This window comes from Diabrotica virgifera, chromosome 5 (assembly GCF_917563875.1).
Source record: "Diabrotica virgifera virgifera chromosome 5, PGI_DIABVI_V3a".
In the NCBI taxonomy this organism is placed as follows: domain Eukaryota; kingdom Metazoa; phylum Arthropoda; class Insecta; order Coleoptera; family Chrysomelidae; genus Diabrotica; species Diabrotica virgifera.
Genome location: NC_065447.1, coordinates 234284924 through 234301661, shown reverse-complemented (window position 1 = coordinate 234301661; position 16738 = coordinate 234284924). Strand labels below are relative to the sequence as shown.

The following is a 16738-nucleotide window of genomic DNA, read 5'->3' as shown; positions in this document are numbered from 1 at the left end:
TGACGTCACAATCATTTTATTTTCTGCCGACACACTAACCGTCAGCTGAAATCGTTGCTAGTAAGTAGGCTAGCTTTTTAATCTGAATTTGTCAAGCAAAGCATAGGTTATTTACATTTGAGTTTGACACTTCGTGAATAGCAAACTAAATTTTAAATGAAGTATTAATAAAATATCAATGACATTTGATAGTGAATTTAATTATTATAATATAAAATAAACAAGATGTTCAAATATACAATTTGAGTATATTTTGAAAGCAATAATTTATTAAAAACTTTAAAAAGGTTTATACGAGTATACGGTCTCCTCTTTAATGATAAATGGACTGTTCCATTTGTTATGAAATGAAAATTGTTATTATAGTCGGTTCGCTAAACTCAGACACAACTGGCTAGTGATTTTAGTAGGTAATGTTTTAGTTTTTTGCCAATTTTGCCAAAATTGGCAAAATTACTCATTATTTAGTAATTGTTAACTATTTAATAATTTTTTTTTGCCAAATTGGCAAAATTACTTACTAAAATCACTAACCAGTTGTGTCTGAGTTTAGCGAACCGACCATATGAAATGTGGTTTGGAATAAAAAATTATGGTCTGATATATGCATCCTTCTAATGGAAAAAAATATTTGAAATTTTTTCTTAAATTATATATACCAACAACATTTTCATTTATAACTCTTTTATTTTCAATTTGACGAAGAAAAGTTATTCTTCATAAAAAGCTCTTCATGGTCTAAGATTTATGATGCAACCATGATATCAAATTTTATTAATTTTATACGAGGTATATAAAAAATATGAATTTCGATCCAGAGTAAAGTACCTTTATAGTTCAAAATATTTAAATTAGAATGATATAATTGCACATTAAAACATAATTTTTAATCCTGAACAACTTTTTATAATAGCAATTTTCCATATTATGAATTAAAATACGCAAATAAACAAAGTTTTCGTTATGATAATCCTCGCATTTTCAGCTTGTTAAAATATATACACACACCAAAACTTATATGGAATCATCTGATATTTCTTACTATTTCGTGAGAATTTAAAAAAACAATATCTATTTTAAAGCAATTTAATAACAAATACATAAAAATTATTAAATAAAACAATAAGTATTTAACAAACAAATTGAAAGTAGTTGTTTTAAAGTCAATAGCATACAAAATTTCAATGTAAAACGAATAATGTTTAAATTGTTTTTATTTATTTTTTTTTGTATTTTGTGGTAGTCCGTGGTATCACCTCTAGTCCTTATGCAAGCTTCAGTTTGCGTGGCACACTCCTAATCGAATTATCAACATTTTGTTGTGGTAGGTTGCTCCATCCTTTAAGAGCAGCTTGTACTAGCCGTGCGGTGTTTTGTGGATTATCCCGGCGAGCTCTAATTTTTCATTAAGCTCATCTCACAAATACTCTATAGGATTAAGCTCGGATGAGCAAGCAGGCTACTTCAAACAAGGGATACCTTCTGCTTCAATGATGTCTGTAGTCACTCTAATGGTATGTAGAGGTCCATTATCATGCAACAAAATTAAATGCACCTGTTGCACCTCTTCAGAGCCTGAGTGCATGTAATCAACATACCTGTGAGCAATTAAAGTTGATTGGATGAACATTAAAGGAATTTTTTTACGGATCACAAATCTTCTCCCGAACATTACACTTCCCCTTGTATATTTGTGAACAGATCTGACAGTTTTCGTTCTTGCTTGTCTTCCTCGACCTCTTAGTACACGATTTCATGGGTCATCTGATTTTACACAAATCCTGAATTTTTTTTGAAAATAGCACATTTTGTCAATTCCCAATGTTCCAGTTTTGGTGATGAAGACACCAATTTAGACGATCAATCTTGTGCTGCCTGGATAACTCGGGAACCCATAACTGTCTCCTGCTATATACTTCTTGGTACGAACTCTTCTTCTTATCGTTTTAACTGAAACAGTTACACCTGTAGCTTCCAAAAGCTGCATTTGGAGCTGCAGATGAGAAATGGTTGGGTGTCTTCTAGCTGATTGGACAATTAAACGATCTTGGAGAGCCGTTATTACTTTTGGCGACTTTCCCTTGCTTTATTTTTGAGCTTTCCTAGTTCCTGTTTTGGAGAGAACGCCCTGTATTACGCCTAGCTTTACAGCTATGTCCCTCTGAGAACATTACTTTCTCCACAAAACCAATAATATTTCCTCGTTGTAAGTTCTATAAACCCACATCAGGCATATTTTCGTTTTTGGACGCAAAAGTTAGTTTATTTATTTTCGTTCAATTTGCAACTCAAGCAAATAACCTATACCGTACCGAGCTCTACTATCCGATTGTTTTATATATTTGTTTATTTTCAATAAAAACCTTTATTCTTCGCAACAATAACAAGGTTTTTCAAAATAAATAAATATTACTTTGAAATACATCGTGATTCCATATAAGTTTGGGTGTGTATTAGATATTTAGGTCATTAAATTTAAAATCACCAATTAGCTTTCAAAATGATAATACCCTTATTAGAAAAATTTTAGTCCTATCCAATTTTTTGTAATAACACGAACTAACACTTTTGAACTGAATACAGTGGAACCCCGATAACTCGGCCTCCGATAACCCGAAAGTCCGGTTAACCCGGACCGATTTTCATCAGACAAAACAAACATTTTTTCGGTTTAACTGAGTTTTTACCAAGAAATGAACAATACTGTATACAACTGTATGTAATTTAGATGTATTGTCCATATAAATGTACTTCATGTTTTCGAAATTATAATGGAGTTTATCTGTAAGTATACAGTATTTTATTAATTTTTACCCAATTCTCCGGCTAACCCAGATCGGCCGCGGTCCCGATTAATTCGACTTATCGAGGTTCCACTGTACTTGTTTATCGAATCTCTTTAATCTATACTCTCTACAAGCCGCTAAATTAAAAATCCGGAACAACAAAAAGCAACACCCCAACTATCATCTACCGATTCAATTCCCAAGACTTTCGTTAGCGGTTCATGTCTAAGTTGCCGTACCTGAAAAATAGCTGATGAAACTGCGTGGCGAAGGAAGTGAAGAGACATCCCAGGGCAGTGATAAGCCCTCCCATGACGGCCGTTACTCTGGTGGACTTGCGTCTGCAGAAGGCGATCGTCACGGGGGAAATAAGGAGAGCCACACCTGTCGACATCGCTCCCAGCCATCCTGAAACAAGGTAACATACATGAAACGGATCTGACTTTTGTTTCCTACGTTTGATGTATTGATTTGTATAGTATGTGTTCCACAAGATTTATTTATATACTGATGGCTAAAAAAATGTAACACAGAAAGACAAATATATTTTTTAAATATTTATTTATGATGGTCTACATTGTGATATTCTTATTATTTGATAATATTATTAACAAATTTTCAACGTCATTTTCGTAAAAAAAATTAATGAATGGCTCCTCCTTGATTTGCTATACACTCAGTTACTCTATAGGGAATTTAAAGAATTATAGTCCAGGGTAATAAGGTTTTTTCCATGACACTTGAACAGCCAGGGTACTGAAGCGTTTTTTCGACAGGTAATACCTATAAGGGCCAATTTCTCATATCGAGTTCAACTCCAGTTTAACCTGAACTTCTAGTAAACGTCAGTTTAAAGTCAAAATCGTCTTTCTCAATTCGCACGTTCAACCGATGGCAGTTTAAACTTGAACGATGCTTGAACGGTAGAATTCGGCCGTTCAAAGATTTCAGACCTCAGTTCAGATGATTTCATGGACTACGCATGCGTTGTATTAACACGAAACGCTGTTATAATATAAATATATCCTATTTTATTATATTAAGCCTAACGATAAACGATAACATTATTTTTGTTTTTATAATATTTATTTATAATTATTATAATGACTATTTGACTATAAATACTTAAATTTAACTTTATTCAAAAACAGCATAAAAAAGGTAGTTCAAAATGGCGACAGTTTTTTACCTTTTGCCATCTATTGGCATTTCTCGAAAGCTGTAGAACGAGCGCTGACATGAACGTGCAATGAGAAATGCATTCCGAACAAAACCGTAGATCACCGGTGAACCTGGTTCAACTGAACCATAGATTACCGCAGGTATAAGAAATCGACCCTAAGAGCAAATTGTAACTATTTCCTACGTAGGATCTGGCGGCCATTTTTATTTATAAACAATTAAGTGTCAAAAAATGGCATTTTTCACTTTTTTTGAAATCAATGGAAAACAGGGAAACTTATGGTTTTTTTAGTACAAATATCTTCGTGATTCTGGAAAAATCTTTAAAATGACGTATTACAAAGTTTGATATACTCATTTATTGTTAATATAATTGCAAAAAAGTTCGGAATTGCAAAAAAAAAATATTCTCGCAATAACTATTGTAAAAATTAGTGTACAGCTTTGAAATTTTTGTCAAATAAGGGTTCTTTGGTGCTTAATATGTGATAAAAATTTCAAAGCGATTTATTCAATTGTTTAAATTTTATTCAAATTGTTTATCCCCGAGAGCATTTTTTTTTGCAATAACATAAGTCAGAAGAAAATGACGTTAGAACGATTCCACAGGTGTCAAATGAAAGAGCATGAGTATATTTTCAACTTGGTTTAAAAAAAGTGAATAAAAAATGCATTTATAAGTAATAAATAATTATGCAAAAGTATCGTAAATCTTTCCTTATAAACTTTTTATTTTGTTATAACATATAAGAAATTATACATATTTATTACAATTTTTTATCAATTATGCTATAGATAATATTACTTGGTAGTTGTGCACTTAAAACAGGGTAAAAAAGTTAATTTTTTTGGAAAAAGTTTATAAAGGAAAATTGACGATACTTTTGCATAATTATTTATTACTAATAAATGCATTTTTTATTCACTTTTTTAAACTATTTTGAAAACGTAGCTCATGCTCTTTCATTTGACACCTGTGAAATGGTTCTAAGGTAATTTTTTTCTGACTTATGTTATTGCAAAAAAAAATGCTCTCTGGGATAAACAATTTGATTAAAATTTAAACAATTTAATGAATCGCTTTGAAATTTTTATCACATGTTAAGCACAAACAAAGAACCCTCATTTGACAAAAATTTCAAAGCTGTACACTAATTTTTACAACAGTTATTGAGTAAATATTTCTTTTGCAATTCCGACCTTTTTTCGCAATTATATTAACAATAAATGAGTACATCAAACTGTAATACGTCATTTAAAAGCTTCTTCTATAATCTCGAAAAAGGGGTTTCCGTTGATTAAAAAAAAGGGGGAAATGCCATTTTTTGACAGTTAATTGTTTATAAATAAAAATGGCCGCCAGATCCTACGCAGGAAATAGTTATAATTTGTTCCTATTATATAGGTATTACCTGTCGAAAAACCGCTTCAGTATCCTGGCTGCTGAAGTGTCACCAACAGTGTATAATTTTTTCTTATTACCCTGGCCTATTATGTGGTCTATATCATATTGCAGAATAGGTACTCGTCCAGATTTAGGTTTCGACCTACCATATATTAACTCCATGGTTTCACGCGCAATATGAGTCTTCTGTTATCCTGTTGAAAAATCGCATTTGAAATACTTTGTAGATAGGGATGTAAAACCGGTTGCAATACTTCACCAATATATTATAGTCGAGCTGTCAGAGTCCCGCTAATAAGAGATAGAGGTCTGCTTTAACCTATCTGCCAAACATATAGCAACCCATACCAATTCAATTGGCCATTCCAATTTTGCCGAGCTTGGCACCATTCTTAGCGTCGAGTCTTATACTGTGTTGTCAAGGGTAACTAACGCCAAAAGCGGACGGTAAGTTCTCAGTCCCATTCTAATAATCTTTGATTAACCGTTCTTCTTCTGACAACCCTTCCTATAGCTGCAAATAAATAATTTCTTACTTGATGTACACTGCCCCGTCTATTTCTGAGCGCAAGAAGTCTAAAATGGGGCCTTGCAATATTCTAGATACTAGAACGTCCAGACCCTCCATGACACCGAAAAGTCTCATCATTGGACTACCTCCTCCAAACTCTTAACACCCTTGATGGTTAGCTTCAACTCTTCATGAAATTTCACGTAAACCAAAACCAGCCTCTTTCATGCCTACAATGCGTCCTTTTTTCGTAATTTTTGACGTAATTGCCGACAACCGTAAACTCTTGGCATTTTAATTTTTTTTGGGTGAGTCAAAAAGAATCCAAAATGACTAAAACTTACAAATAAACTAAATTTAAATACACAGAAATAAACTTTTTTTATCTTTTTTGTTTTTGCGAAAAAAAAAGAAAAAACCTCAGTTAAAGAAAAGATAATGAGGTAACTTTATCATAAATCTATTTTTAAATAAGACAAGAAAAACTTATAATCTAAATAAATAACCGTATTCAAAGTGTTTGTATTTTTTTGGCCATCAGTGGGTATAATATTTCTAAATTTCTTATACGTATATCTATTAAATAAGCTTTAGTTTGAATTATCCAGGTAAGAGCCAAGCTTAGAATTAAACTGCTCGTCAAAACTTAGGGACATAGAAAATTATGCTGATTTTCATAGTTAATTTGTTCGCGAACAGACGGATTCCGCTATTTTATTTTATTTTAGATTTTTCTTTAGTATTTACATAATTGTGAAAAGGTTTACTCAAACTTATTTTTTGTACTTATACCGGGTGGAAGAAAAGAAATGTTTTTCTTATGTTAAGTTTGAGACAACCTGTAGGAAGAACGAGGTATGTACAAATGTGAGTATACATCAGAATCGTAAAGTAGCCTTATGTTTGTGTGTGTGGAAAGATAATGGCATGGAATCAAGTCCATTTGCCACAGAAAGTTGTAAAAGGAATTTTCTTATAGTATAACTACAGAGATGTGGGTTATGCCGTTTTAAATTTGTATTTTATTTTCTTTAATAAAATTTACTAAAAGTTCCAAGGTGTTTTTATTGGCAGCTAACAAAATGTGTGTGAGATTTAATGGAAGAAAATATTTCATTTCAATAAGTGTACGAATTAAATCATTGGATTTTTTTAAATGTTTTTTGCAACCGAAAAATATATGATTTAGATCTCCGTAAGAGTTCTGATCACAACTACAGGCCGAGGACTGTATAATGCCCAGCTTAGCAAGGTGTGATGGAAATCGCCCATGATTTGTTTTAAGTCGAAAAACACTTGCCGAAAAGAATTTTGAAGTAGGGTAGTTGAAAATATATAGAGGTGGGGATGGTAGGGTAGGATGTATTTTAAAGTAGGTATTTTGTGAGTTTTCTACAGTATTTTCCCACTGTCGTTCCCATTTTAATCTTATTTTATTTTTTATCAAATGAAAGACGTCTGGTAATGTATAAATATTACAAAGAACTCCGTTAAGTACTGCTTCCTTAGCCAAACTATCAGCTTTTTCATTACCTAGTATACCTGTATGACCTTTGACCCATACAAATGTTATATTTAAATCTGCTATCAAATTTTTTAAATTGCATAATATAGGACATTTCATTCTTTCAAATTTTATGCTTTTTATTGACTCCAATGCAGACTTAGAATCAGTTAGTATTACTCTATCTCGTAAATTATTTGATGTTAACCAAGTAATGCCCTTCCAAATTGCTATAAGTTCAGCAGTATATATGCTACATATTGATGGTAATTTAAACATAAATGATTGTTTTGTATTTTGGATAAAAACTCCACAACCAACTCCGTGTTTTGTTTTTGATCCATCTGTATATATAAATGGCTTATTGACTAATCCACCTAATATGGATTTTAGAAGGGTGTGATTTATATGATGGTATTCTGTATAATTGGGTATTATGACTCTGTGTGGTTTTATTAGTGATCTATAGGGTATGGTATACATAAACAATGTTTTATTTTTACCAAAAGAAATGTGATCAGCATTGGTCTCAACGAAAGCTTCTGCCAGTGGAGGAGAATTCTTTATTTTCCAAAAGCGGTTTGTTAAATCTTCTTTTGCAATATCACTTAATTTGTTGATCATGTTTGACTCTAAGGATTTTAGTTTTAAAAGATATTTTTGTGATAATAGCTGCCGACGCAAATCCAAAGGCAATTCATTACATTCTGCCAGTATTGCTTTCACCGGTGATGATATCATTCCACCTATGCAAGTTCTAAGACATTTATATTGAACTCTGTTTATTTTGTTTAGATTGGTGTTACAAGCAGATCCGTATAAACAACATCCATAGTCAATGATAGACCGCACATAGGCTCTATAAAACAATAAAGCTATACCAGTAGCTGCGCCCCAACTTCGATTTGTTACACACCTAAGCAAATTATAGCCTTTCTCACATTTGTTTATTAAGTGACGTATGTGACTCGACCATAGTAACTTGGTGTCAACAATGATACCTAAATACTTAAACTCTTTAACTACCGAAAAGGTACGCCAACACAGAGTTAATCTCTCTGGTGCACGTAGTCTATGCCTGGTAAAAAACATAATAGAGCATTTTTCTGTTGAAAGGGTCATACCAGTTTCTTCTGTCCATGTACTCACCTTATGCATAATATTATCAAGAGCCTCAGTGCATGCTTCATAACTATTTTGGATGGTGTATATACAGATATCATACGGAATTATGAAATAGTGAATGAATATTGGCAGAATATATATTAAAGAGTATAGGACTAAGTACGGATCCCTGTGGCGACCCATGATAAACAACCCTTGGACCATGTAACACATTTCTATGGTCTCTAATATAGACATGTCTAGAAAAATATAGTTGCAATATATTTAGAGCAGTCGTTTCGCTAAGACCAATCTTAACCATTTTCTGTTTAAGTATATTTATATTTACAGAGTCGTAAGCCCCTTTTATATCTAGGAATAAACAAGCTAGATACTTGTTGCCAGAAAAGGCAATCTGGATGTCATTTACTAAATGAGTTACTGCATCCAAAGTACCATATCCCCTTCTAAAACCGTATTGAGTATTAGGTAAGATATTGTTATACTCGATGTACCACTCCAGTCTTGTTTTTATCATTCTTTCGAACGTTTTAGTTATACATGACATTAATGATATAGGGCGATAAGAGGAAGGCATATTTCTATCTTTAGTAGGTTTTAAAATTAAACAAATGGTAATTTGTTTGAGATGGTCAACATAGTTTGAATTCACCCACCAATCATTGTATATATTTAGTATAAAATTTTTAGCAACTTGGGGAAGATTTTTAATAATGTCATATGTAACATAATCATTACCCGGAGCAGTACATCTAGAGGTCTTAATTGAAGCTTCAAGTTCTGTTATATCAAAAGGTGCGTCCATTTAGTGGCTGCTAATTTTCTCGTTCGGACCTTCAAGCATATTTGGCACAAAACTAGGTGCTACAATATCAAAAATTTGGTTTATTAGTTCTTCAGATAGAGGATGTTTTTTAAAAGTTGAGTTTTTGTTCGATATTTTTTTTATAAAACTCCAAATTTTTGATATTGGGGTATTTTTATTTAATTTGTTAATAAAATTTTTCCAGCATAGTTGTTGCTTTTGTTTAAAAAGTAATTTAGCTTTGGCCTGAATATGCTTAAACTTGAGGTAATTTTCATAATTCGTGGTCATTTTATATTCATGGTATGCGTCTTTTCTATCATTAACAATTAAAGTGCATTCATTATCCCACCAAATAGGATTTGGAGGTTTTTTACTGTTACCTGAACGAGATTTCATTGACTTAGAAGCTGCATCATTTATTACTTTCGTAAAAAAATCAAAGGAGTTATTATTACTGTTATTGTTATAGATTTGTGTTTCGATTAGGTTTTGAAAAAGCGTCCAGTCAGCTGAAGACTCAATCCATTTTCTAGAAGGTGTTTTGTTAGTGGGGATATATTCCCGAGATATAGTAATATGGATAGGGAGATGATCTGAGCCAAGTGTATCATTCAGAGGATTCCATTCAGATAAACTTAAAAGGCTAGGTGAGACAAAGGTAAGATCTATGGCAGAAGGTCTTTCGTTAGGTCTGACTATCTTAGTAGGTCGTCCGTCGTTTAAAATAATTAGGTTAGTTTCTTCTATAGCTTCTACAAGTCGATTTCCTTGTGAGTTATCTATTGTAGAGCCCCAAAGACTGTGATGGCAGTTAAAATCACCGCATATAATGACATCACCCTGTAGTTGTGAAAAAAGATTATTCCAGTCAGTCTTAGTTGCTTTTATGTTGGGAGCTTTATAAATGGAGGCTAAGGATATCTTAAGGTCATCGATATATGCTGCACATTGTGCACATACTTCTATTTTGGAATTAAAGTTTTTACGAATTGAAATTTCATGATAGCATAGGGAATCTTTAATAAGTATGGCAGTGCCTCCGAATCCATCAGTTCGATCTACATGTAATATATTGTAAGTCGGTAAATGAAATATTTTCTTTTTAGATAACCAAGTTTCGTTAAGCATAATTAAATCAAATTTAACAGCGTGATCGTTTAGAAAATTAATAAGATTAGCTTTGTTTTTAGTAATGGAGTTACAGTTCCATTGCAATATATTTATCATCTACTTAATAATAATTTTCGTCACTATCACTATCATTGTATTGTATCGTATCTAAGATTGTTCTGAGTTCTGTTTGTGTTTCCTGGATAACTAGTGGATCTGGGTTTACCAAATTAAATTTTTTAAGCATATTTTCAAAAATAGAAGGAAGTTTCTGCAGTATCTGTGATTCTAATTTTTCTTTGTATGAATGGAAAGCTTCTCTATGTGAATTAGGAATGATAGGATTTGAAGCGGTATTTTTAAGTTTAAATGAAGGGGGTTTATTAACTGAAAGGGGCGAACTTACTTTGCGCTTTTTCGGCTGTTGGTAATGTGGACGTGGTACCCAATTTTTATTACTCGTGGAGGGGGAATTGTTCGTGTCAATATTACCATTCAGCTCAGGGAAATTGTTTAAATTATTTAAAACATCGAAATTATTATGTGTTACTATTTTAGCGTAAGACGGATTTCTTACAATAACTTCAGCTTCTTTAAATGATACATTTTTTTCAGACATGATCTTTTTAATTTTTAATTGTTCCTGGTATTTCGGGCAAATTTTTGATACGGACTGATGGTCATGCTTTTCACAGTATATGCAGTAAGTGTCAGAAGTGCAATCGGTATCATCATTTTCATCGTGGGTTTGATCACATTTTTTACATTTAGTTGTAGTGCTTTTACAGTATTTGGCTGTGTGGCCATATCGAAGGCACCTGAAACACTGAACTACAGGATATATGTAGGGCTCTACAGCAAATCTCACCAAATCAATTTTAACAAATTTTGGCAAACTATTTCCTAAAAACGTCAAGACGATCATTTGTCTAGGGACAAACTGTGTCTCATTATCAGAATCAACTATCCTACGTTTCATTCTTTTTACATCTACAACTTTATGTTCACTTTCGATATTCTCTATTATATACTTTTCGGACAAAAATGTGTCAATTTGTCTGATAATTGCCTTTTTATGGTTGAAAAAAATAGGTATATACGCGATCAAATTGTTATCTTTTATTAATTTATGTCCTATAATGGCATTAGCAATATTATAAGATTTAAAAATAATTTTTACTTTATTTCTCCCGACTAATTTTATGTCAATAACATGTGTGTTAAAAGTAGTATTTTTAAATAAATAGTGCCCAACTTTAACAGCCGATAAATGACTTTTTTGATCAACCGGTTCAACGATAACATAGTACGGTCCGATGTCTGTCGAAATATATTTGTTGTCTAAACTATATATTTTATTATCAATTTCCATTTCGCCTTGTATATCTTTCTCATCTGGTGGGTCTTTTCCAGACGGGGGAGTACCCCCGTCGGAAGAGTTACTCATTATAATATTAAAAAACTTGTACTTACCTTAACTATGGGTTTATGAAATAACAAACCAAAATAAAATATCTACCTGCCTAAATTCGAGCAAAAAGTAATTAAGCGCGTGTAACAAAACCAACCTTACTGTTCGGAAGACACACTAATACTGAGCCTTATGTTTTGTGAACATGTTGTTGTTAGAATGTCCCTGATATCTTTAGAAACAAAAAAAATAGACGGTTTTTTAACTTAACATGTGGTTTAACCGAAACAAAAGTTTGAGACACCTTGTAGGGAGAAAAAGGCACAAAGGTGAGTATACCTCGATATTATGTTGTAGTCTCGTATTTTGTGAATATTTTATTTTTTTAATTTCTCTGATATCTTTAATAACAAAGAAACTAGACGGTATTACTCTTTAATATGTGTTTTTATGTTTCACATGTGTGATGTGATGCAGGTCGTCAGTTAAAACACATATTAAAGAGTAATACCGTCTAGTTTCTTTGTTATTAAAGATATTAGAGAAATTAAAAAAAAATATTCACAAAATATGAGACTACAACATAATATCGAGGTATACTCACCTTTGTGTCTTTTTCTCCCTACAAGGTGTCTCAAACTTTTGTTTCGGTTAAAACACATGTTAAATTACAAAAACCGTCTATTTTTTTGTCTTTATAGATATCAGGGACATTCAAAAAACAAAATGTTCACAAAACATAAGACTACAATACGATTTCGATGTATACCCTCACTTATACCTTGTCACCCCTACAGGGCGTCTCAAACTTAACATAAGAAAAACATTTCTTTTCTTTCACCCGGTATAAGTACAAAAAAAAGTTTGAGTAAACCTTTGCATAACTGTGTAAATACTAAGGAAAAACCTAAAATAATAAAATAAAATTAGCGGAATCCGTTAATCTGTTCACGAAAAATATACTATGAAAATTCAGCAGAATTTTCTACATCCCTAACTTTTGACGAGCAGTTTATTTATATATAAAATATTTGTTTGTTAATAAATATCAAATTTTAAAATACACGTATTTTTTACTGTTCGAAAGAAATAGATAAATCTTACAACATACATACAGGATGAGTTATTAGTGCGATATTATACTAAAAAATTATTTAGTAAAAATGTAGACAACATTTTACAGACTTGAATAATGTGACGAATTCCACAGGGTGATTAACAACTACATGGTAAACATACTATGTTCTAAATGGGAAACCCTGTATATTTTCTAATATTTAAATTCCTCTCATAATTTATATTTTTATATGGGAGTTGACACGACTATTCAGGGTATTTAACAAGTTAACTATTTTTATTTCGAAATCGCTATGAAATAAACGCACTGTATGTATAATATAAAGAAGGAATAAATAAATAAGTAGTATTTATTTTACATATTAAGGTAAATAGTATGTTTTAGTGTTCAAATTAAATTTAAGAGAAATAATTGAGAAGTATTCGTATACAGGGTGAACTACAAAAGCAAATTAGGATTTTTTCATATTATTTAAACGTAATTTAAAAACTAGAACATATAGTTGACCTTTTTATGTAAAATAAATAAGTATTTATGTGTTCTTTCTTTATATACGTACTTTTCTTTATATACGGCAAATACTTTGTATAGCATTTTGAGAACTTCATATTGTAAGAACAGGGATTATGAGAGGAATGTAAATATGAGAAAATATACAGGATGCCCTGTTTAAAAAAATTGTATGTTTGCTTTACTTAATTATCAATCTAATACGTAGATATTAATCACCCTGTAGAAGTCGGCTTAGTAACAGAATCTACAGAATATCATTGGATACATTTTTTCTAAAATACTTTTGGATAGTTTGTACCCTAATGGAATTATTGACCAATATGTACCTGTACCTATACATTACTTTATACAGGGTGAGGCAAATAAAGGGCCTATTAGAAATATCTCGAGAACTAAAGGCAACAGAATCATGAAAATTAAAGGGGTTTTGAAGGATGATCTATTAAATGAAAATATTTTCATCTCTTTGCAACTTCCGGTTATACCGGAAGTTGCTTATAACTTCGTTTTTTTAAATAGGACACCCTGTATATTTTTACATTTTTGGATTCTCTTCGATGTCGTCTTCTTCCTTAAAATATGAGGTTTTGTAATATTATACAGGGTATTTTAAAAGATAATTACGTTTTTTTATTAATTTCGTAGCAAAATTAACACCCTGTAGAATTGTAGTAGTTTGACATCTAAAACTCTACTTACGTTGAAATGATTTTTAATATACTCTACTATTGTTAAGAATCATTAGTATAGTTAAATTTTTAATTTTAGTATACAGGGTTGGTCGAAACTCAGAATGAGTATTTTGTGAGTTTTCTTAAGTGGAACACCCTGTATTTTAGCATTGTAATGAAATTATATTTTATGGTACTTTTTTATTTCTTAAGCATTCCCTATACCTAACTGCTTTAATTTGTGCTTAATTGTTAATCGCACCAACAATCTTAACTAAGTAGGTATTTCGATAGCTAAACCATTATTGGTAATTTTAAGGACCAGTCTGGATTAATATGTATTTATTTCTGAAAAATTATTTGGGATTTAGTATTTTCACGGCCAACCTAATAAAATTTTACGTATTTTTTGTTGCAATTAATGTTTAGCTTGAATCACCAATAACTCACAAATTAAAGCAGTTAGGTATAGGGAATGCTTAAAAAATAAAAAAGTACTGTAAAATATAATTTCACTTCAATACAAAAATACAGGGTGTTTCATTTAAGAAAACTCAGAAAATACTCATTCCGAGTTTCGACCAACCCTGTATACTAAAATTAAAAATTTAGCTATACTAATGATTCTTAACAATAGTAGAGTATATTAAAAATCATTTGAACGTAAGTAGAGTTTTAGATGTCAAACTACTACAATTCTACAGGGTGTGAATGTTGCTACGAAATTATTAAAAAAACGTAATTATCTTTTAAAATACCCTGTATAATATTACAAAACTTTATATTTTAAGAAAGAAGACATCGAAGAGAATCCAAAAATGTACAAATATACAGGGTGTCCCATTTAAAAAACGAAGTTATAAGCAACTTCCGGTATAACCGAAAGTTGCAAAGAGATGAAAATATTTTCATTTAATAGATCATCCTTCAAAACCCCTTTATCCCAATTTTAATGATTCTGTTGCCTTTAGTTCTCGAGATATTTCTAATAGGCCAGTTATCTGCCTCACCCTATATATTATTCTAATTTGCCTAATTTAGAGACACACATTGTTAAATTATTAAAGCTAATTATATACAACACTTATTTAATTACAAATTTATTGTACCGATAATTTAAATGAAATTCAATAAAATATTTATTGCCATATTGATTTATAGAATTGGTTATATTTGTGGTTTATATACCTACCAGCAGAACTTTTCTCGTGCGTTCCGAACTTTTTGAGGATTTCCAGATAGAAAAGTCCGATACAGGTGAGCATTCCATGTCCCAGGATATGGACGAAAACCGCGCAAACTAAAACTACCCAACCCCAACCACCTTCTGGATAGTAATGTTGCTTTAATGTCAACAGCTGACGCAAGTCTGCGACAAGCCTTGCAGCTCGACTAACTGGGGCATCGTCGACACCAGAACCCTAAGAGTAAACAGTTTGTTGGAGAAAAAAGTGGAATACATTCAGCGAAAATGTCATTTTAGGACAATATAAAGGTGTATAAAAACTTTTTTTATATTAAGTAAACAGTTTTTAGTTAATAATGCATTTTTTTTGTATTTCACTTAGATACAGATCTAAATCGTTAAACAGGTAGAGGAGATACAAAACATTGGCCTGCTCGATCGCCCGATTTAAATCCTCCTCATTTTTTTCATTTTGAGTTCTCTTATGTCCTTGGTTTATTCCACTTCAGTCGAAAATATTGACGTCTTTGAAATATAGCCGGCTATAAGATAATATAGGCCAGACAGTGAAGCAGTAAAAAGACCAAAACCTACCAAATTTTTGCAGTTGGATGCATCTCAATGAAACTTATTGCATTCAAATCGTAAGTGCCTCAGGGAACTTAGTGAACTAAAGTGATTATGGCGAAATAATAATTGCTGTATTCAGCAAGGAAAATGCATTTTCCAAAATGTATTTCGAAGTGATGAAAAACGATAAATTTGTAATTTGGACACAATTGCCTGCAATGAGTTCAGTATTATTACTCGTTTTTGGGCTCGCTGATACGTGTTAAAACTACATTTTAAGGCACTCATGTGCATTGCAGAATTCGCTTCGCTCATTCTGCAAACCTTCACATGCGTGCCTTAAAATTGTACTTTTAACACTTATATCATAACTATTAATTTATAATTTTATTTTGAAATTAATTTTGTTGGTAATGAATTAAAAACACGTTGTAATAGGACCATTTTTAAACGAGATATAAAAAAATCTTCTTTTTTTTACGTTAAATAACGATTTAAAAGTGTCTTTTAAAAACCATTTATAATTATTCAAGTGGTGGGAGGAATCAGCCAACAATGCTCTAAAGTGAAAATGAAGATTTCAAATCAAAAGCGCTGGAAAATTTTACGATATCTCCGGTAATAATAGACACATTTGGATGTTGTTTAAATCTAACATAGCACTTGATTTTTTATATAATACGAAAAAACAATTTTGAAAAAAATATTAAGAACTTTAAGATGGTTTATTGCAAAAATAACTGATTGAATGGATGAACTTTCCAGATGGGGGATTCCTTTTAGTCGACACTTTGGAAATCGATATTTAACGATATTTAATCGATATTTTAAGTTAATTTTTTAAGATAAAAAAGAATAAAGAACAAGCAATGATTTGA

The 16738-nt window shown here is 31.4% G+C and overlaps 1 protein-coding gene across 3 annotated transcripts in view; it reads right to left on the bottom strand.

Annotated features, from left to right (window-relative positions):
• LOC126884733 (monocarboxylate transporter 12-like) overlaps positions 1-16738 on the bottom strand; it is a 645529-nt gene that overhangs the window by 59234 nt on the left and 569557 nt on the right. For 2 of the 3 annotated variants that reach the window (XM_050650864.1, XM_050650865.1), the window contains exons 3-4: positions 15297-15525; positions 3026-3194 (exon numbers count right to left, since the gene is read on the bottom strand). In XM_050650864.1, the coding sequence (XP_050506821.1) occupies positions 3026-3194; positions 15297-15525 (398 nt within the window). The remainder of the gene's footprint in view (positions 1-3025; positions 3195-15296; positions 15526-16738) is intronic. The other variant, XM_050650866.1, reaches the window with a different exon arrangement.